Genomic DNA, 19,065 nt, shown 5'->3' on the forward strand with positions numbered 1-19,065 from the left:
TCATTTGTTGTAACATGGATGGAACTGGGGAAAGTAATGTTCAATGAAAAAAGCCCGACAAGCTCTGACTCTCACAGAGTCAGAGAGTAGCATGGTGGTGACCAGAGGCTGGGAAGGGGAGTGGGAGATGTTGGTTGATGTGTACAAACATAGAGTTACACAGAAGGAATCAGTTCTCATGCTTGATAGCACAGTAGAGCAATATGGTTAATGATAATTTATTGTATATTTCAAAATAGTTTGAAGAGAAGTTTTGGAATGTTCTCAGCCCAAAGAGATGATACATTTTTGGGGTGATGGACATCCAAATTACCATGATTGGTTCAGTACACATTAATAGCATGTATCAAAATACCACTTGCACTCTATCAATATATACAATTGTTATGTATCAATAAAAAAGAAGTTGTGTTATTTACCGATAATGACAAGTTCACTTGTCAACCAAACAAAAGTCACGAATTGCATGCAATCCAGCAACCCCTATGATTTCCATCTGAAAAAACCTTCCAAAATTGTCTCATTTATAATCACCGTTCCGGACTGCATGGGATTTATTCTTTTCTATATTTATGGAGTTTAATTTAGGTATGCCTTTCCCAAAAAAACAAACAAACAAACAAACAAACAACCCAAAACGCTATCTCCTTCTGACCTTTATGTAGTGGGCTAGCCTTGCACACCTTCTGTAATGTTTTTCTTCCATTTACTCACTGTAATGTCAGAAGATTGATATGGGCTTGTCTTTTACATTTAGCTGCACATTTGCACTGCCATATAATACATAACGGTGGACATAAACCACATATTTTTCTTTTTTTACAGATGTGTTTTTCAGTTTTACAGGTGTCATTTAATATAAGTGCCACTCCTATCACTGCTCTTGTGAACATAACCTCATGCACATGTGCACATTTTCCTCTAGGGTACATACTTTATGATTATAGCCAGGTATCTTTTCATTTTAACTGGATAGTTCCACTATACTCACCAAATTGATTGAAGTAATTTGTAATCCTACTACTAATGTACTGAATTTTTAAGTGAACACTGTTATTTCTTGCATTCAATATTGCCATTTTTGTCTGTTGGTTATCATGTGAGTATTTGAGGATTATGGTGTCATAATTTTATTGTAACAATGCCCTATAATTTTATTGTAACAATGCCCTATAATTTTATTGTAACTGTGCCCTAACACTGAAGCAGAAATACCATTACTTCTAAAATACAGAGAAATAATAGGGCATATGTATAAGCAAGATGTGCTTCAGATGGTCTGGGCTCATGTATGAATACAATTCCGTTCATTGCTTCCCAAATGTGCATTTGGTTATGTCTCATTGCTACCTTGAATTTGGCCATGAAAACAAATTTATGCTACAGAATTTGGCAAATGCCACAAATCTGAGGATTTAAAAAAATACCTTTTTCAGAATCAAGATACCACCGGGTCGTCAAAGTGACCGGGTCGTCACTTTAAAAGTCAGCGTGGTGACTTCAGGTGATGCTATTTCAGGACAATCTATATGGACAGCATCTGATAAAGAGTGAAGGGCTTGTAGAGTCTACACAGGTGTTAGGGCATCCTTTGGATTTATATTTTCCTGCTTGGAATCTGATATTCTCTGACTGTTTCAGTTGTTGAAGCAACTTTGGAAGTCTGAACTGAAGAGATGGAGACTGGATGAAGAGCATCAGGGAATGAGGCCAGTAGGAATAAAGGGCACTGTGTGACATGGCAGTGGACCAGAGCAGGAAGGTGCACAGAGGGCTGGACTCAAAGCTGCCATGTGGGTCGCAGCTGCATGTCTGGGTGGCAGGAGGAGGGACCCAGCGGGGAAAGCCACTGTTTGTGGAGAGGAAAAGCATCGCAGTTCAATGGTCCTATTCAGAAACACTCCATGCAGTGTCCCTGCACTCGGACACTGATTCCCCCTCTGGAAATGAGCAGCAGACAGAACAGACAGCACATGCCCTAGATTCTCTTCCAGAACCTCCTGGGGTCATCAGCTTTACTTCCAGGGATCGACCACTCTGGACGGTGTGTTATTGTCTCTGGAGTTTACCTCCCGGCTGCATCCTGGTGTCTTCTTCGGCTGTGCCAATCCTCAAACAGCAGAATCCCGAGGACCACCAGGATCAAGCCAGCCAGGCCCATGCGGACGAGATTCTCCACTGTGTAATCCTGGGGGTGCGGGGCTGGGGATTGTGGACAAAGAGATCAGAGAGGCCAGAGCAGAGCAAAGTCACACAGGATCCCTGGAGGTTCCCCGGGGACACCATCCTCCTGTGGACAGGCCTGACCTTGTGTCCAGCCCATGACTGAGAGGGCTCACTCACCACTCTTTGTGTTGGGCTCATGGTCTTAGCTGCTCTGAGAATGAAAACAGAGGAGAAGGGGCAGGGGATCAAGAGACACAAGCCCAGCCTCTCCCCTGGTCTCTGCCTTCTATGTTCCTTCATGTCTCATGATGTGACTTTTATGCTGTTTTTGTTATGAACATGATGATATTGCCATTATATTTTTAAATTTCAGAATATTATGGGGGTACAACTATTTAGGTTACATATATTGCTTTTGCCCCACCCGAGCCAGAGCTACAAGTGTCTCCATCCCCCATACAGTGCTCACTGCATGTGCAAATCTGGTAGTAACATTCATTGGGTGTCAGGCAGGTGGGAGGGTGGCAAAGGGGATGGGTATATTCACTCCTCATGACGTGACTTGTATGCAGTTTCTTAGTAAACTCATTCTCTGCTGTAGCAGGAAGAGCTCAGGACCAGCAAGGAAAATGGTTCACCTAGCATAGAAATAACTGAGCCCTTGTGTGCTCTCTGTTCATTCTGGAACACAAGACCACATATGCTAATTATCCCAGAAAAAAGCATTTTCACTTATCAACATCTCAAGACCCAGGGTCCATGGATGTGGGGTTGGTCCTCAGAGTGAATGTCTGGGCTGCCTCCCCTTCACTCCACCTCACCCAGGTCAACTGGGGTCTCATCACCCCTTTAATCTTATGTTAATTAATTCTTAATATAGTTGGAAAGGACTGGAATGTGATTTATACACACACACACAAGTACATACACAAATGCATATTTCTAAGTGGTGGTGTTATCACAGGCTCATCAAACAGTATTTCTGCTTGTATGAAGAATTAGTCTAGGTGAGAAGACCAATAACAATCATGTAAAAACAGAACACATCAAAATATTGAGGATGCAGACGAATATGAATGCATATACATGTAGATATACACACATACATAATGTATAGAATTATACATAAATATGTATGTAGCAAAACTTTCAATATTTACTTATGTAGTTACCTACTTATTAATATTTTAAGTATGAAAGACTGGCATGCAATTTAGAAATAAGTGAAATTTCTATTTTTTTTGTGGTTTATATAAATTTTATCAGTAAATTAGAGAAGATCAATTGAAAATCTAATGGAAGAGAGGAATTCTGCAGTAAGTTAATGTGAAATAAAATGGATATAGTCAAACCAGCAGCTTTTTCACATATACATAACTCTTACTGGGAAAATATAAAGAAATCCAAGACCTCTCTTATAAATCATTAAAGAATTTGAACAATTCTTTAAATTAGAATGAATGCACACAATTCTTATGAATGAAATTTCAAAGGCATTTCTTAATTTCATTAATACACCTCCATTTTTAATGTTAGGATAGGAAGACTTGATATTGTTGGAAATTATTTTCCAAACCAAATACACAAAGTAAGTCAAGTGTCAATCAAAATGGGAATGTACTGATTTCTAAATCATAAATCCGTATCATTTAAATTAAAATTATAAATTCACATATTCAATTATTTCTTCAAATTTCAGATAAACAGATAACAATATTGGACAAGAGTGTAAGAAAATGCAGAGTAGAAATGAGTTATACACAAGACGTGCTGTGCAAATGATTCCCTTACTTGCCCCAGTGAGCAGGTGCAGGTCCCACCTTAGTCTCAGGTGTGCACTGAGCACAGAGGCCACCAGGGGAGCACAGGAGGGGCTGTGCCCACAGCCTGGGGAGCCCTGTCTGAAGGGGCGTGTCTGGTGTGGGCTCCATCCTGACCACACCCAGGTCCCACCAGGGCCGGAGCAGCCTCCTGTCCTGTCCTGGCAGGGCCCAGGAACCCCACATGTGTGGGTAAGGGGCTCCGTCCTCAGGGTCTCTTGTAAATGAAAGATAAGAGCTGTAAAGGGCATGTCCTCCTGTCCCCTCTCCAACTCGCCAGCCTGTCCTCCCCTCCACCTGCTGCTGCATCTTCCCTGTCTCCAAGTCAGTCCTGGACACCAAATCCTGCTGACCCAGCCTGTTCTCCTCCTTCTGCTCACCAGACATCGTCCCCAACAGGTTAGGGTCCTGGGCATCACGCAGAGCTGCGTGGGTGTGGATTTAGTAAACATACGAGAGATGTCGTGTGGTACCTAAGAGAAGGGAGATTCTGAACCAGTGGGATTTTATAAATCTTTGCTGTTTCCATGATATTGGGGCTTCCTCTTACTAGGATGAAATTCCAACACTAATGTACAAAAAACACATGTACCTGCCCCTGTATTCCTCAGTTTTTAAACTGAGTGAGTTACTGGGAGGAGCAGGACAGGTCCAGAAAGGGCTGGAGACAGGAGAAGGTCTAGGAAGAGACACATCCCAGATGCCCAGGGGTCAGAAAGAAAGAGCGTTTGGAGGTCACTCCCAGCCAACTCCCCCTTCTTCAGAGGGGAACCCAGGGCAGGAGGGGGAAAGGCTTTCTCAGAAGTTCCTCCTCCCAAGGAGAGGTGGAGCCAATTCAGACCCCCCCTCCAGGCCCCCTCCCACCAGACTCCTAGACTAAGCCCCTGCCTTGTTCCCTCCACTGGTCCTGGCTCCCTGGTGAGTCGAGATGGCTCCTGGGTGTCCTGCTCAGGGAGAGGGCAGACCCAGCCCCTCCACCCATCAGCTCTGGTCCCTCCTTCCTGCCTGGACCTCGGACACCTCCCTTCCCTCTGCTCACCACAGAAGTCAAAGCTGCCTCATCCCCAGAGCCCCAGAAGCCATGTGGACCCACCTTAACCCTGCTCCCTGCTCCTCTGGGGAGCAGATCCCTCCCCTTAGTATTGGGAATAGGATTGAGATGAGTCTAGAATTTTCTCTGAGGTCAGGGTAACTGTTTCCATCACCCATTGGATCAGGACCTGGAGGTGAGGGGCTGGGACACCTGGAGGTTCTGATTCTGAGGAGGAGACATCAGGAGGTGGGTGGGTGGGACTCTGTCCTCCACCTTCAGTCACATCACATTTCCTCTGAGGTTCACCCATGTCTAGTTCCATCCACCCTGCCCTGCACCCTCACTGAGACTCTGGGGGTGTGTCCAGGGGTGGGAGGTCCTGTCTATTTCCACCTTTCAGGCCAGGACCCTCTCCTGGGGGTGACCTCCTTCATCCCTCATTCCTTGTTGTCCCAGAGCTCTCCTGGGGCAGGGCCTGAGCTGACCCTTTGAGCTCAGACAGGACAGGGTTGGGGTCCTCACCTGAAACCACGAGCTCCAGGGGGTCACTGGGCAGTGACAACAGGTAGGGGGAGGTGCTGAGTGAGCCATAGCACCTGTAGGTGGCCCCATGGGCTGAGGTCGCAGGACTCATGGAGAATTCAGCCTGGAACTTCCCAGCTCTGTACTTAGATCTGAGATGCAGGGGGGGATCGGCTGCCCCCTCCTTGGTCAGAAGGAAAGTGTCCATCCAGATCTGTGACTGACACAGCAGGATCACGTCCTGTCCTGAGGCTACCGTGGGGCTCAGCTGCACTAAGAGGGAGGGTGTGTCATTGAGCTGTCCTAGAGAAAAAAAGGAGGGGTGGGAGGAGGTCTGAGCTGAAACCTCCCCAGGGCCTCTCTCTGAGGACCCTCAGTGTCTCTGTCTGTCTCTGTGGTCTCTGAGTCTCCCCCTCCTTGGCCACCCCTGTCTCTCTCTGTCCGTCTTTCCCTGAGACCCACCCCTCATTCCAGCCATCACCCCTGGGGGCTCCCCTGGCAGGGCCTCTGCAGAGTCTGGGTCCCTGACTGACCCCGCTGGGCTCCTCACCTGCGATCAGGATAACCAGGGGGTCGCTGGGGGCCGACCACATGGAGGAGAGGTTGTGTCCACCGTAGCATCTGTACTGGCCCCCATGGGAGCGGCTCACAGGGCCCAGGGGGAAGTCGGCCTGAGACTGCCCAGCCTGGGGCTGCCAGCCAGGGTGCTGGGCGAGGACACGTCCCTCCTCCTGGGACAGAGCGAATCTGTCGTAGCTGACATCAGAGTGACACTGGAGGGTCAGGTTCTGTCCAGGGGCCAGGACAGGGCCTTGCGTGCTGAGCAGAGAGGGCTTCCTAGACACACCTGGAGGAAAGAACAGGCCGGGGGTTGCAGGGGCTGGTTCCTCCCAACACCTCCTATGTCCTGTTTTCCCCTGCAGGCCCGCTGTCTCTCACACCTGTGGCCCTGGGAGCCCTTGTTCCTTCACCCCAACCCTCCGCCTTTGGTGCCCCTGCAAGCAAGGCTCATACTGACATTTTTGGGATCTCAAGAAATCAATGGGTTAGGATGAAAACTCGTCACCTTGGATGAACAGCTCCAGGGGGTCACTGGGGCCCACCCACACCTGGGGGGTCTTCCTGTTACAGCCATAGCATCTCAACATCCACCTGTGGCTGGGGGTCACGGGGCCCAAAGGGAACAGGGCCTGGAACTGCCCATAGGAGGTTTGCTGTGGGTCCTCGGTCCGGTAGACCTTGTGTTCTCCTTCCTTAGTCAGAATGAACTTGTCAAATTTTGTCCATGTACCACACTGGAGAGTCAAGTTCCCTCCTGACATCACAACAGGGCTTGGCAGGGCCGAGAGGGTGGGTTTCCTGTAGGGTACTAGGAGAGAAGGAGGCAGTGTGTTAAATGGGCTCACACCTCCCACATCACCCCCAGGGCTGGGCTGTGACAGGGAGACACCCTGAGACCAGACCCCTTCCTGAGGGCAGAGCCTGGGGCTGGGACCCTGAGTGTCCTCTCACCTGTCACCACCAGCTCCAGGGGGTCACTTGACTCTGACCACCCAGCAGGGCTGTGATAGGAACAGTGATATCGCCCTGCATAATGCTCAGTCATGTGTGGGATGTTGAACTTGACGTTGTTCCCAGGCTCCAGTGGTGTCTGTGTGTCCCAGGGCTCTGATATTCCCTCTTTATCCAGACGGTACTCCTGGGCATCCAGGGTCCCCTGACACCAGATGGTCACAGGTCTCCCCAAGGTGATCACAGAGTCTGGCTCAGCCCAGAGGGTGGGTTTGGGGAGGGTCCCTGGAAGGAAATCACAGGCTGAGTCCCAAGATGTCCCCACCCCTCAGATCCCAGCTCTCAGCCCAGGATCCTCCAGATGTCCCCGTCAGTCAGCCCAGAACTTCCGTTCCCCATCCTCAGCTGCCCAGGGCTGTCCCCTTGTCCCCAGTGAGGACGAAGTAACTGGGACAGCTGGGGACAGACTCACCTGCTCGCACACGTGTCCTGGTGCCCAGACTCAGCCCTGGAAGAGAGTTCCCTGTGAGAGATTTGTTCCCTGAAGGCTGAGCATGTCCTGACCTCCCCGGGAGCCTCCTGAGCCCCTGAGGTCTCCTGCTAGAGCAGGGCCTGGCTGTGGGGTGGGGTCCCCCCCAGACCAGGTCTTCCTCCCCTCTTCCCATCTCACCGAGGCAGAGCAGGGCCGTGAGGGTGGGGGTCATGGCGTCTCCTCCCACTGGTCCCAGCTGTGCAGATGGGCGAGACCATGGCCTGCAGGACAGAGAGACACACAGGGTGTGGCCACTTGGAGGCTGGGTCCTTCCTGTCACCGGTTGTCACATTACCAGCCCCACAGGAAAGGGAAATTTCTAAATGCTTGGCTCTGGTTTCCCCTGGGGAGAGGGTGTGTACTAGGCTCCCTGGAGACATTTGAGAAAGAAATGGGGTCTCCCCTGATTGGTTTCCACTGTCTTCCTAGTCTTAACTCCTTCCAGCCCAAGTAGGAACAATATTGTTGGGTTTTGCAATGTGCCTGACCATGGAAATGTGTCAGTGACCAAATCTGATGAAACCCTGAGTTTAGAGAACTCAGATTAACATAAAGGAGATACCCAGTGTGGCAGCTCCATATTGCTGCTCTAAGAAATTTCTACAAGCTTAGATTCTTAAGACAACACAGATTTGTTATCTTACAGTTCTGGCTGTCAGAAGTCCACAGGGCATCTCCCTGGGCTGCCATCAGTTGTCATCAGGGCTGTGTTCCTTCTGGAGGCTCCAGGGAGAATCTGCTGTCTTACGTCCTCAGCTGTCTGCAGGCTGCCTGCACTCCCTCACTCTCATCCCCTTCCATCCTCAAAGCCAGCAGTGATGTTATTCCAGGCTCTGTTTCCATCTTCTCTTCTCTGATGTCACCCTCCTGCCTTCCTCTTTCATGTACAAGGCCCCCTTGGGATCACATTGTATCCACCTGGATTATCCAAGATGATCTCCTGCTCCAAGACCTTAACTTAATCACATCTGCAAAGTCCCTCTTTCCATGTAAGGTACTGTATTTACAGGTTCTGAGGATCAGGACATAGACACCTTTGGGAGGTCATTACTCCATCTGCCACATGCCTTCACAAACTCCTTTAGCCAAATCTTGTATAAACCACTTCTGTTTGATAACAGAGAGCAGCTGGGCATGGCCAGTTGCAAGTGTGGTTGGTCAGTCCACACCCAGTTCCTGACGGCAGCTCACATCACATGGTGACCTGCCCACTCAAGGCCAAGTGTTCAGTCTCTACTGCAGCCCAGGAGCAAGCTAGAAGCTGTGTCACAAATTGAGAACCATCTCTGCAGAAACGGCTCAGTGTGGCTTCAGAATCTTAAATGACTGTTGTAAATTCATCTAAAGCTTCCTACCAAATGCCCTGCACAGGATCCTCACCTGCCTCAGGTGCTTCAAACACCATTGCGTCTGCTGGGCCTCAGGCTCAAGCTGTCTACAGCCTGCACCTGTTGCAGAGATTCCTCTCATTCTGGGCCCCACTCAAAGTCAGCAGCCTTTCAAGGTACTTAATAAATGGGTTGAGGTAGCATATCCAAGGAGGTTCACCTTTTCTCCAAATGTAAGAAGAGGCCCATAGGTCTCTGACTTGTCTCTCATGAGTAAGGGGTCAGATGGAGCGACATGTCTTCACCTTGGGGACCTACCTCAGCATGCCTCAGGCAGCTGGACTCCTAGAGATTTTACTCAGGCAGCAAAACATGACTTTAAGGACGATTTATTTCCCATTCTCTGGAAGACGTGGTCTCACAAACTGTCTGGAGTATTTGCTCCTCCCTATTGAACAGGTGCAATCAGTGCATCATTGATGTAAAGGACCTGGGTGACGTTCTGTGCCTTGGAGATGCGATCATGGTCCCTGCCGACTAGCTGACAGAGGACTGCAGAGTTAGTGCAGTCCTGAAGTTGGGCAGTGGAGACCCACTGCTGACTCTGAGAGCTTTTGCAATACACACGTAGAAGATATGCTTTTCCCAGATCAGGAGCTGCATGCAAGTGCCAGGGGGCCTGTGGATTTTCTCTAGTAATGAAGCCTTAACAGGAAATTGAAGCTTCTGAGCTGAAATTGAAATTTCTGTCTGGTTTATTAATACAAGAGTCCATTGCCATTCTCCAAAATCTATCTGTTTTATGCACAGGTCAAATAGGGGAGTGGAACAAGCACATGGAAGTACTGATAGAGTCCCTGTCCTGGAACCTTCTCCAGATATGCGAAATTACTTTGTTTTCGGTATTTTGTTAGGGAGAAGCATTTCCAATGCCATCCACGTGGCCTGTCCTTCCATCGTATCTCTTATTCCATCCATCAGAAAACCAGCACCAGTTGCTGGGGATGTCTTTACACTTTGAGCACTCCAGACCTAACGACTGTAAGTAACTCCAGGTCTTCTTGTGTTGAGAGACCCAAGCCATTAATCACCCGATCTCCATAACCCTCCACACTGACTGGCAGACTCCAGGGTCCCCGCTGGTTCTGGGGTCTGTACAAGTGATAGGATATTTTACTAAATAGTGAGGTCAAAGTGAATGTTTTAGTAGGAAACAACCACAGGACACAACACGTTACTATGTTACCAATAAAGAAGATTATGGTATCCAGGAGTTTCAAAGAAGTGGCTAATCTTACATGTGAAACTGATTTTATGTTACCACCACATTCAATGTCTGTCTGTGTCTAAATAAATCATTGTTCCACTGGAGTTAAGTGATATCTCGTTGTAGTTTTGATTTGCATTTCCCTGATGATTAGAGATGTTGAGCATTTTTTCATATGTTTGTTGGCCATTCTTCTGTCTTCTTTAAAAAAGTTTCTGTTCAAGTCCTTTGCCCACTTTTTAATAGGGTTATTTGATTTTTTCTTGCTGATTTTCGTGAGTTCTAAGTATATTCTAGTTATCAGCCCTTTATCGGATACGTAGGATGCAAAAATTTTCTCCCATTCTGTAGGTTGTCTGTTTACTTTCATGACTGTTTCTTTGGTTGTGCAGAAGCTTTGTAGTTTCATCATGTCCCATTTATTAAAAAGTCTCCAAATAACAAATGCTGGCATGGATGTGGAGAGAGAGGAACACTCCTACACTGCTGGTGGGACTGCAAACTAGTTCAACCTCTGTGGAAAGCAATATGGAGATACCTTAAAGCGATACAAGTGAATCTACCATTTGATCCAGCAATCCCATTGCTGGGCATCTACCCAAATGATCCAATGACACTCTACAAAAAAGACACCTGCACTCGAATGTTCATAGCAGCACAATTTATAATCGCAAGGCTGTGGAAACAGCCCAAGTGCCCATCAATTCAAGAATGGATTAATAAAATGTGGTATATGTATACCATGGAGTACTATTCAGCTCTAAGAAACAATGGTGATATAGCACATCTTATATTTTCCTGGTTAGAGCTGGAACCCATATTACTAAGTGAAGTATCCCAAGAATGGAAAAACAAGCACCAGATATATTCTCCAGCAAACTGGTATTAACTGAGTAGCACCTAAGTGGACACATAGGTACTACAGTAATAGGGTATTGGGGGGGGCAGGTATATACATACATAACGAGTGATATGTGCACCATCTGAGGAATGGTCATGCTGGAGACTCAGACTTGTGGGGGCAGGGGGGAAGGGCATTTATTGAAACTTTAAAATCTGTACCCCCATAATATGCTGAAATAAAAAAAAAAGAAAGGCAAAAAAAAATTGGAATAGATTAAATTAAATAAAGTTTAAAATTCAATTCCTCAGCCATGTGAGCTGCAACTTGAGTGCTTCAAATCCATGTGTGGCCACTGCCTGCCATGCGGAACAGCATAAATATAGTCTCCACTGCTGGAGAACGTTCTAGCTCCTCTTGGTTAAAGGGACAAATTGAAGACAGAGCCCACTGTCTCTGGAGGCCAGTTTCATGGAAGAGACCTACAGGTAAAGGTAATATTTAAGATCTGTGATGAGGCATCTTTATTTAACGGAATATGGGTTCAAAGCAGAGTCCCCTCCTGGAATGTCTTATCACCTCTTATCTTCGTGCAAATTTCTGCCATAGAGATTTTCATCCAAACTCTGAGAATGTCACCTCCTATTAGCACATTATATTGGCCCCAGTGTCATAAGAAAGTAAATATCTGTTCTTAGCACAATTACACTCTGGAAGACAATTCCTGATGAGCTCTACCTCTGACCCTTTATTTTTTTTCTTTATATTTGAATCAACATCTGCACAAAGCAACTAACAAACCACTATGTACAGAAAGCTTTCACTCATCTTGTGCAATTAGCACATGCTGTTTCCTCACCCAGTAATTTCTGGAGCATTTCAGTGTTGACATCCACCTTCATACACACGTTTTTATCTCACGGTCTAAGTTAGGTGGGTCTACTGACCCCACAGTGCCTGTGACACAACTTCCACGTGTCCACGATGCTACCTTTTTACTGCCTGGTCTGCGCCGGTCTGTCCTGCCTGAACTGTCGGCTTCCTGCGGCAGCAGTGGAGTCTGTTCCGCTCCGGGACTCAAGTCAGTCTCCAGGGATCCTGCCTGCTGGACGTCTCAGGAAACACACGTCTGGTGAGTGATGAGGGTTCTCAACCCCTCCAGAGAGAGGCCTGTGAGGCAAACTTCAGAGCCCTTGACGTGACCCAAAGTCGCTTCTCTGCCTCTCTGGGCCAAGGGGAGGATTATGCTTCCTCCGCCGACTGAGAGGTGTGGGGCAAGTGGCAAGCGCTGGTCAGCGGGTGTGAGTGAGCAACAGACACGCGCCACGCCTGGCTATTGCAGAGCGGCCCTTACTGCTGCACATTCCGCAGCCAGGCCGACCTGCAGGAATCCCGTCTGCATAAGAAATGGAAGGGGTTCTGCTCCCCAAACCACTGCATGAAGGACGGCTACTCTGCAGAGTCAACTGAGACTAGAACGAAACTGCGTGATCAAGAAAGAAAGTTAGTTTTGTTTTCACGACATAAACAATCCTCTCAAAAATAACAGAGTGTGACTTATTATTTTTAAATTCACTTACAACAAATGACAAATGGCACCTGATACAACAGTTCAAGAGTTCTATTCTCCTGCAGTTTAACTGTACTCACATCTGGCTTCAACATTTATCTGGTAGAAGGGTAGATTAACCAAGTTTCCACTCATAGAAGTATCATGCCCCTTTATTTTCTTTCTTATGAGGAATTATTACTTGACCTGAGAAATCATAACTTTCATAACTGTTTGGAATGGGAACTATTTGCACTTTTTTCATTCTTCCAAGTTCGTTAATTTTCACTTCCTTCTTATACTTTCTCTTGATTTATTTGCACTGTATTTACTTTATTATTTTATGAATAATTCAAATTCTTGAGAGGCATATGAAAGGTTTACATTTGAGACAATCCAAAAAATCAGTAGTCCCCCATCTGAACTCCCCTATTCTACTAATTTTTGAGTTGGACATTTTTCTTAAGATGAGGACATCTGAACAAAAGCAATTCCAACCAGGCTGGTCTCAATTATGGGGCAACTGGGGTGTTGGTCCAGGTCAGCTGCAGCTTCTTCTTGCAGACTCCTGTGTGTCTGGGTGTTTTTATACCTGTCCGTCCCTTTAGGGAGGGTGTGGTCAGTGTTTGTCCTCCAGGCGGGGGCACCGGCTGCCTTGGGGCAGCAGCACCGATCAGCCTTTAGCCTGTCACATAAGGGCCGCCCCTGGGGCTCAGAGTCTGCAGGCCCCACATTTGTATCCCAGGAGAACGCCAGTGCTCCTCATGGAGCAGCCTGTGGACTTCGACTGGCAGATGAGTCTCTGAGTCTGTCCGGCCCTGGGATGGGCTCGTGCCACAGCTGAGTCACTTTTGAGGTGTAGCTCCTACACCTCCTACACCTCCTGTGGGTCAGATCGCGCTGCTCTGTGATCCTGGCATGTTCTGCCAGCCCCTTCTGGTGGGTCTCGGCTGGGTGTGAGGGATTCAGACCAGGGCTGAGCCGACCATGGCGTGGTGGCGCAGGCACTGCCCTGCCGTGAGGACACACAGCGCGTGTTCTACTCTAAGGAGCCGCTACCCCAACCCCCAGGTCACGTGTGAAGAACTATGATGCTACCCAGCTCCTGTCGGCTCCAGGACTCGTCCCAGTGAGCAGACGCCCTTCACGCGCTGCGGAGGAAGGCTCTGTGCATGGGGCAGCCAGTGACGGAACCTCTCTGTTCTGTGTCCTCTCATTGCTGAGTGGGGCCCTGCGACGACCCTTCCTTCTCTCAGTACCCAGGTCCAGCCCTCCCCAGACTCTCTGCCTCCTGGGGAGTTTCTGCTCTGGAGCTTTGGTGAACTCCTGTGGCACTTCTGCTCCGCTCCCCACAGGCACTTTCATACGGGCAGAGACCGGGCAGCCCTGGGGTGAGGGGACTGGTGAGCAGTGTGAAAACTCCCATTCCTGGAAAGTGTGTCATTTTTGACAGTGTACGTGGGGCAGTGTCCTCAATGTGACCTTGAATTCCCTTAAATTCAGTGGGTTCTGAGACTATAAACTGGATAAAGTCTAGGAATTATTTCAGGGTCTGAAGGCTTTCTGTTTCTTGAAGTCAGGTTAGCCTTTTGCTCACCTGACAGGGACATTTTCTGCTTATACAAATCAAGTAAAAATTTAGAGGGTTTCACATCTATTTCATTTCTTGGAGCACTATGACCATGTAGCCAACACCGTAGGTCTGCATGAGTCAGACCGTTCTCAGTGCTGCTTCGACTCTGCTGCCCAGGACAGTAGCCACAGCCACCTTGCCTTCGGTGCCTGAGTTCTGCCACTGGGTCCTCACACTCTGGGATTGAATTAGTCCTGTTGCATTTATGTTTCCCAGTTGAGTGGCTGCAGTTTCCACAGTAAGTTCTGTCCTACACAGAAGAGCAAACGCAGAGCTCTTCAAGAATGCCAGGGGTCCCCTGACAAGTTTATTCCTCACAGTATTGCTAAAAGGTAAATCCCCTAAACTCTTCCAGTGTGGCCAAGTAGGTCTTTACTGATAATCCTCTCTAACATTATAACTCCTCTAAGGCTTTAAATTCTTTACAGTAAACCAAGGAAGGTCTGGCATTTTCATTTCATTTGCTGTGTGCAGACTTTTACTCCGTGTTTCAATCAGCCAGACACACTGTGAGAACCAAGTCTAGCTCCTTGAAATGCAACATTCAATACAGAATCTCAGCTCAGTGGTTCCATATCAATAAATTCAGCCTCACTCAACTTTATGTTCCTTTGACCACTAACCCACACCAGTAATATTCATTGTCACATGTGATCCCAAGATTTCTGTGTGGATAACTTAGAAAAATTAAGCAGTCACTTTGGAGTGCAGCACATCTCCTCATAGGTTACCCTTGGTGTCTCACCTTAAAACCCTACTGGGACTTGAGTCTTGTTACAGGTCTAGAAGCAAAGAGGGGAAGGAGTGACGAGTCCGTAGGAGAATCATCTTTGTCTTTCACGGAAACTGCATCAGGGAGGCTGGTAATATTTCCTCAGACAATGCAGTGTTAATATCCTCAGCCAGGGTGAAGAGGCTGCTTCTCTTAACAAAGAAGCTAATCAGTATTTGGGTGCTCAATGTCAACCATCATCAGGTCTTCCCACACATCTTCACACTAACTTTTAAGATCCCACTCCTTCCCAATCAATGCCCTTGTTTCTGGAGTAAACAGTCTATAAGACTGGGATTAAGCTTGAATTGTAATTCACCCACTTGAAGAATGAGGTTCTGGGTTTGATTTTCAGCAATCTGGGCCCAATAGCTACCGATGATGAGAGTCTCTTTCAGGGCAGACAGAGCAGTGTCAGGTCATGTAAGTGGTGCTTAAACTGAGAATCTGAGTTTCTGAGCTCATTCTCCTCCCACCCATTTTGTCCAATGACAAACCAGCCAATCTCATCAAATTCATTAGTTTCACAAAAATTTTCAAAAGTATTAAAACCATGGTCCCCCAGATCCTTGCCTCTCATATGTGTTTGATTGCAGGTATCCAATACTAATATTTTGCATATCCCTATTGCCACATCATGCCAGGGACTATCAGTGCTCTATTCATGACTGGAAAGAGCATCACTAGTGTTTTTACATATAATCAAATTCCAGAAACTTCAAAACCAACTCAGCAAACTCATCATTAATATTTTGTTTCTCACTAAACAACCTTTTCCTGAATGATCACTTCATAAATGAGGAAATCAAGATGGAAATCAAAAGATTCTTTGAACTAAATGACAAAGGTGGCAAAAGTTACCGAAACCTGTGGGACACAGCTAAAGCAGTCCTGAGAGGAAAGTTTATTTCCATAAATGCCCATACACAAAAGTTGAAAAGATCACAAATAGACAATCTAATGAATCGTCTCAAAGAGCTGGAAAAAGAAGAAGTGACCAACACCAAACCCAGCAGAAGAAGTGAAATCATCTACTCGCCATCAAATTGGTACTGACAGCCTAAAACTATGGTGTTCAAATAATTGTAGTGTTCAACAGCGATGGGGGGGGTGAGACCTACATCTTATGGATGTGATGAGCATTGTAGGGGGGAAAGGATTACCTCTATCCCTTTTTAGGGAGAGGCAAAGAAACACAGTGTAACCAAAATGTCTAAAAAAAATTTTTGTTAATGGGAGGTGAACTGGTGGAAGGGGGGAGAAAGGGAAGGGTATGCACTTTCATGGTGGGTGCAGGGCAAACCACTTGAAGACTGGACACACTAGAAGCTGGGCAGAGCGGGGTGGGGAGTGGGGACAGGAGCAAGATATGTAACCCTAACAATATTTGTACCGAGAATTTGTGAAAAAAATTTAAAAAATTAAAAAAAAGAAAGGCTTCAAATCAACAATCTAAGTTCCTACTTGAAGATATCAGAATATAAGGAGCAAAATAAGGCCAAAGAAAGCAAAAGGTAGGAAATAATAAAAATATAAGAAGAAAGAATCAGAAAACTAATGTAGGAAATCAATGAAACAAAAGTTGATTCTTCAAACAAAGAGCAGTATTTCTGTGGCCTTAGCTATACCAGAATCCCAGAAGAAAATATACTCTTTCTGCTTTTTGAGAAATATTTCCATGTTTTAGAGTTTTCACATAATGCTAAGCCAATTACTACAGACAAAAAAGCAATTTAAAAATTATTCATAACTAAAACTATCATGTAGTGACATTTTTCAAATTTGATATGTCATTTTTGTAATCTGTTTAACATCAGAAAAGATTTTAGGCATTGCCATATGGAAATTATGCAACATTGAAATGGAAATAAAACATTGTGTTCCCAACACACACACACACACACACACACACACACACACACACACACACAAAAGATCAAATCAGAACTAAATGAAATTGACAACAGGGAAACTATATGGAAGATTAATAAAACAAAAAGTTGGTTCTTTGAAAAAATAAACAAAATTGACACACCTCTGGTTAGACTAACAAAAAGCAGAAAAGAAAAATCTCTAATAAACTCCATCAGGAACAATAAAGGAGAAATTACAACTGATGTCACAGAGATACAAGATATAATTTATGACTACTACAGAAAACCTCTATGCACAAAAATTGGAAAATGTGGAGGAAATGGACTATTTCTTAGAAACACACAGCCTTCCTAGGCTCAACCAGGAAGAAATAGAATTCCTGAACAGACCAATATCAAGTACTGAAATTGAAACAGCAATAAAACACCTTCCTAAAAGAAAAGTCCTGGACCAAATGGTTTCAGACCCAAATTTTACCACATCTACAAAGAAGAACTGGTGCCTATCCTGCAGAAATTATTCCACAACATAGAGAAGGATGGAATCCTCCCCAACACATTTTATGCAGAAAACATTACTCTGATCCCCCAACAAGGAAAGGATGCAACAAAAAAATAAAACTAGAGACCAATATCCTTTATGAATATGGATGAAGAAATTCTCAACAAAATCCTAGCCAATCGAATCCACGTGCTTGTCAAGAAAATAATTCATCACAACCAAGTGGGCTTAATTCCAGGGATGCAGGGATGGTTCAATATATGCAAATCTATAAATGTAATTCACCATATAAACAGTGGCAAAAACAAAGACATATGATCCTCTCAATAGACGCAGAAAAAGCATTTGACAAAATTCAACACCCTTTTATAATAAGAACGCTCAATAAAATAGGCATAGACGGGACTTACCTAAAAATGCTACAAGCCAAATATGACAACCCCACAGCGAATATCATGAATGGGGAAAAATTGACAGCATTCCCACTTAGAACTGGAACAAGACAAAGTTGCCCACTATCTCCACTTCTGTTCAACATAGTACTGGAATTCCTCACTACAGCAATCAGACAAGAGAGCGGAATTAAGGGCTTCCAAATAGGAGCAGAAGAGATCAAACTCTCACTCTTTGTTGATGACATGATATCATACCTAGAAAACCCCAAGAATTCAACCAAGAGACTCCTTGAATTGATAAACAAATTTGGGAAAGTATCAGGATACAAAATCAATACAAAGAAACCAGAGGCATTCATATACGCCAACAACAGTAAAAGTGAGAACCAAATCAAAGACTCAATTCCCTTCAAAATAGCAACAAAGAAAATAAAGTGCCTTGGAATATATTTAGCTAAGGAGGTAAAAGACCTCTACAAGGAGAATTATGAAACACTGAAGAAGGAAATAGCAGAAGATATAAACAGATGGAAGCATATACCATGCTCATGGGGTGGCAGAATCAACATTGTTAAAATGTCTATACTACCCAAAGTGACCGACAAAGTCAATGCAACCCCTATCAAAATACCATCATCATTTTTCACAAATATAGAAAAAATAATTTTATGCTTTGTATGGAACCAGTTAAGACCCCCTATAGCAAAATCAATCCTAGGAAATAAAAACAAAATAGGAGGTATCAATTTACCAGACTTCAAACTATACTACAAGGCTATAGTAATTAAAACAGCTATTAACTGGCACAGAGCAGGGACATTGACCAGTGGAACAGAACAGAGAACTCAGATATAAAACCATCCTCATATAGCCAACTAATCTTCAACAAAGCAGACAAACACACACACTGGGGAAAAGAATTCTTATTCAAAAAATGGTGCTGGGAAAACTGGATAGCCACATGTGGAAGACTGAAACAAGACCCACACCTTTCTCCTCTCACAAAAATCAATTCATTCTGGGTAACAGACTTGAACCTTAGGTGTGAAACTATTAGAATTCTAGAGGACAGTGTTGGAAATACTCTCTAGACATTGGCCTAGGCAAAGAATTTATGAAGAAGACCACAAAGGCAATCACAACAGCAACAAAAATAAACAAATGAGACCTGATCAAATTAAAATGCTTCTGCACAGCCAAAGAAACTGTCAAGAGAGCAAATAGACAACCCACAAAATGGGAGAAAATTTTTGCAAGCTACACATCTGATAAAGGGCTGCTAACTATAATCTATTTAGAACTCAGGAAAATCAGCAAGA

The 19,065-nt window shown here is 45.4% G+C and overlaps 2 protein-coding genes across 5 annotated transcripts in view; both read right to left on the reverse strand.

Annotated features, from left to right (window-relative positions):
* Positions 1 to 204: 204 nt before the first annotated feature.
* On the reverse strand, positions 205 to 7,903 carry LOC105877173 (leukocyte immunoglobulin-like receptor subfamily A member 6). Of its 4 annotated transcripts, none has more exons than XM_012775496.3 (7): positions 7,724 to 7,867; positions 7,526 to 7,561; positions 7,054 to 7,338; positions 6,608 to 6,910; positions 6,092 to 6,388; positions 5,542 to 5,844; positions 205 to 2,202 (listed from the first exon to the last, which is right to left on the reverse strand). In XM_012775496.3, the coding sequence occupies exons 1-7, from the start codon at positions 7,755 to 7,757 to the stop codon at positions 2,066 to 2,068; spliced, it is 1,395 nt and encodes a 464-aa protein (XP_012630950.2). In that variant the 5' UTR covers positions 7,758 to 7,867; the 3' UTR covers positions 205 to 2,065. The 4 variants fall into 4 exon arrangements, with proteins under 4 accessions (XP_012630950.2, XP_075855119.1, XP_075855117.1 ...); XM_075999002.1 differs by lacking the exon at positions 205 to 2,202 and adding an exon at positions 2,209 to 4,203 and having other exon boundaries at positions 7,724 to 7,903; XM_075999003.1 differs by lacking the exon at positions 205 to 2,202 and adding an exon at positions 4,210 to 4,459 and having other exon boundaries at positions 7,724 to 7,888.
* Positions 7,904 to 9,450: 1,547 nt separating this feature from the next.
* Positions 9,451 to 19,065, reverse strand: part of LOC142865744 (putative killer cell immunoglobulin-like receptor-like protein KIR3DX1) — a 50,415-nt gene continuing 40,800 nt past the window's right edge. Inside the window, exons 8-10 of the mRNA XM_075998981.1 lie at positions 14,168 to 14,453; positions 12,013 to 12,134; positions 9,451 to 9,708 (exon numbers count right to left, since the gene is read on the reverse strand). Of these exons, the coding sequence (XP_075855096.1) occupies positions 9,451 to 9,708; positions 12,013 to 12,134; positions 14,168 to 14,453 (666 nt within the window). The remainder of the gene's footprint in view (positions 9,709 to 12,012; positions 12,135 to 14,167; positions 14,454 to 19,065) is intronic.

Source organism: Microcebus murinus, chromosome 32, assembly GCF_040939455.1.
Source record: "Microcebus murinus isolate Inina chromosome 32, M.murinus_Inina_mat1.0, whole genome shotgun sequence".
In the NCBI taxonomy this organism is placed as follows: domain Eukaryota; kingdom Metazoa; phylum Chordata; class Mammalia; order Primates; family Cheirogaleidae; genus Microcebus; species Microcebus murinus.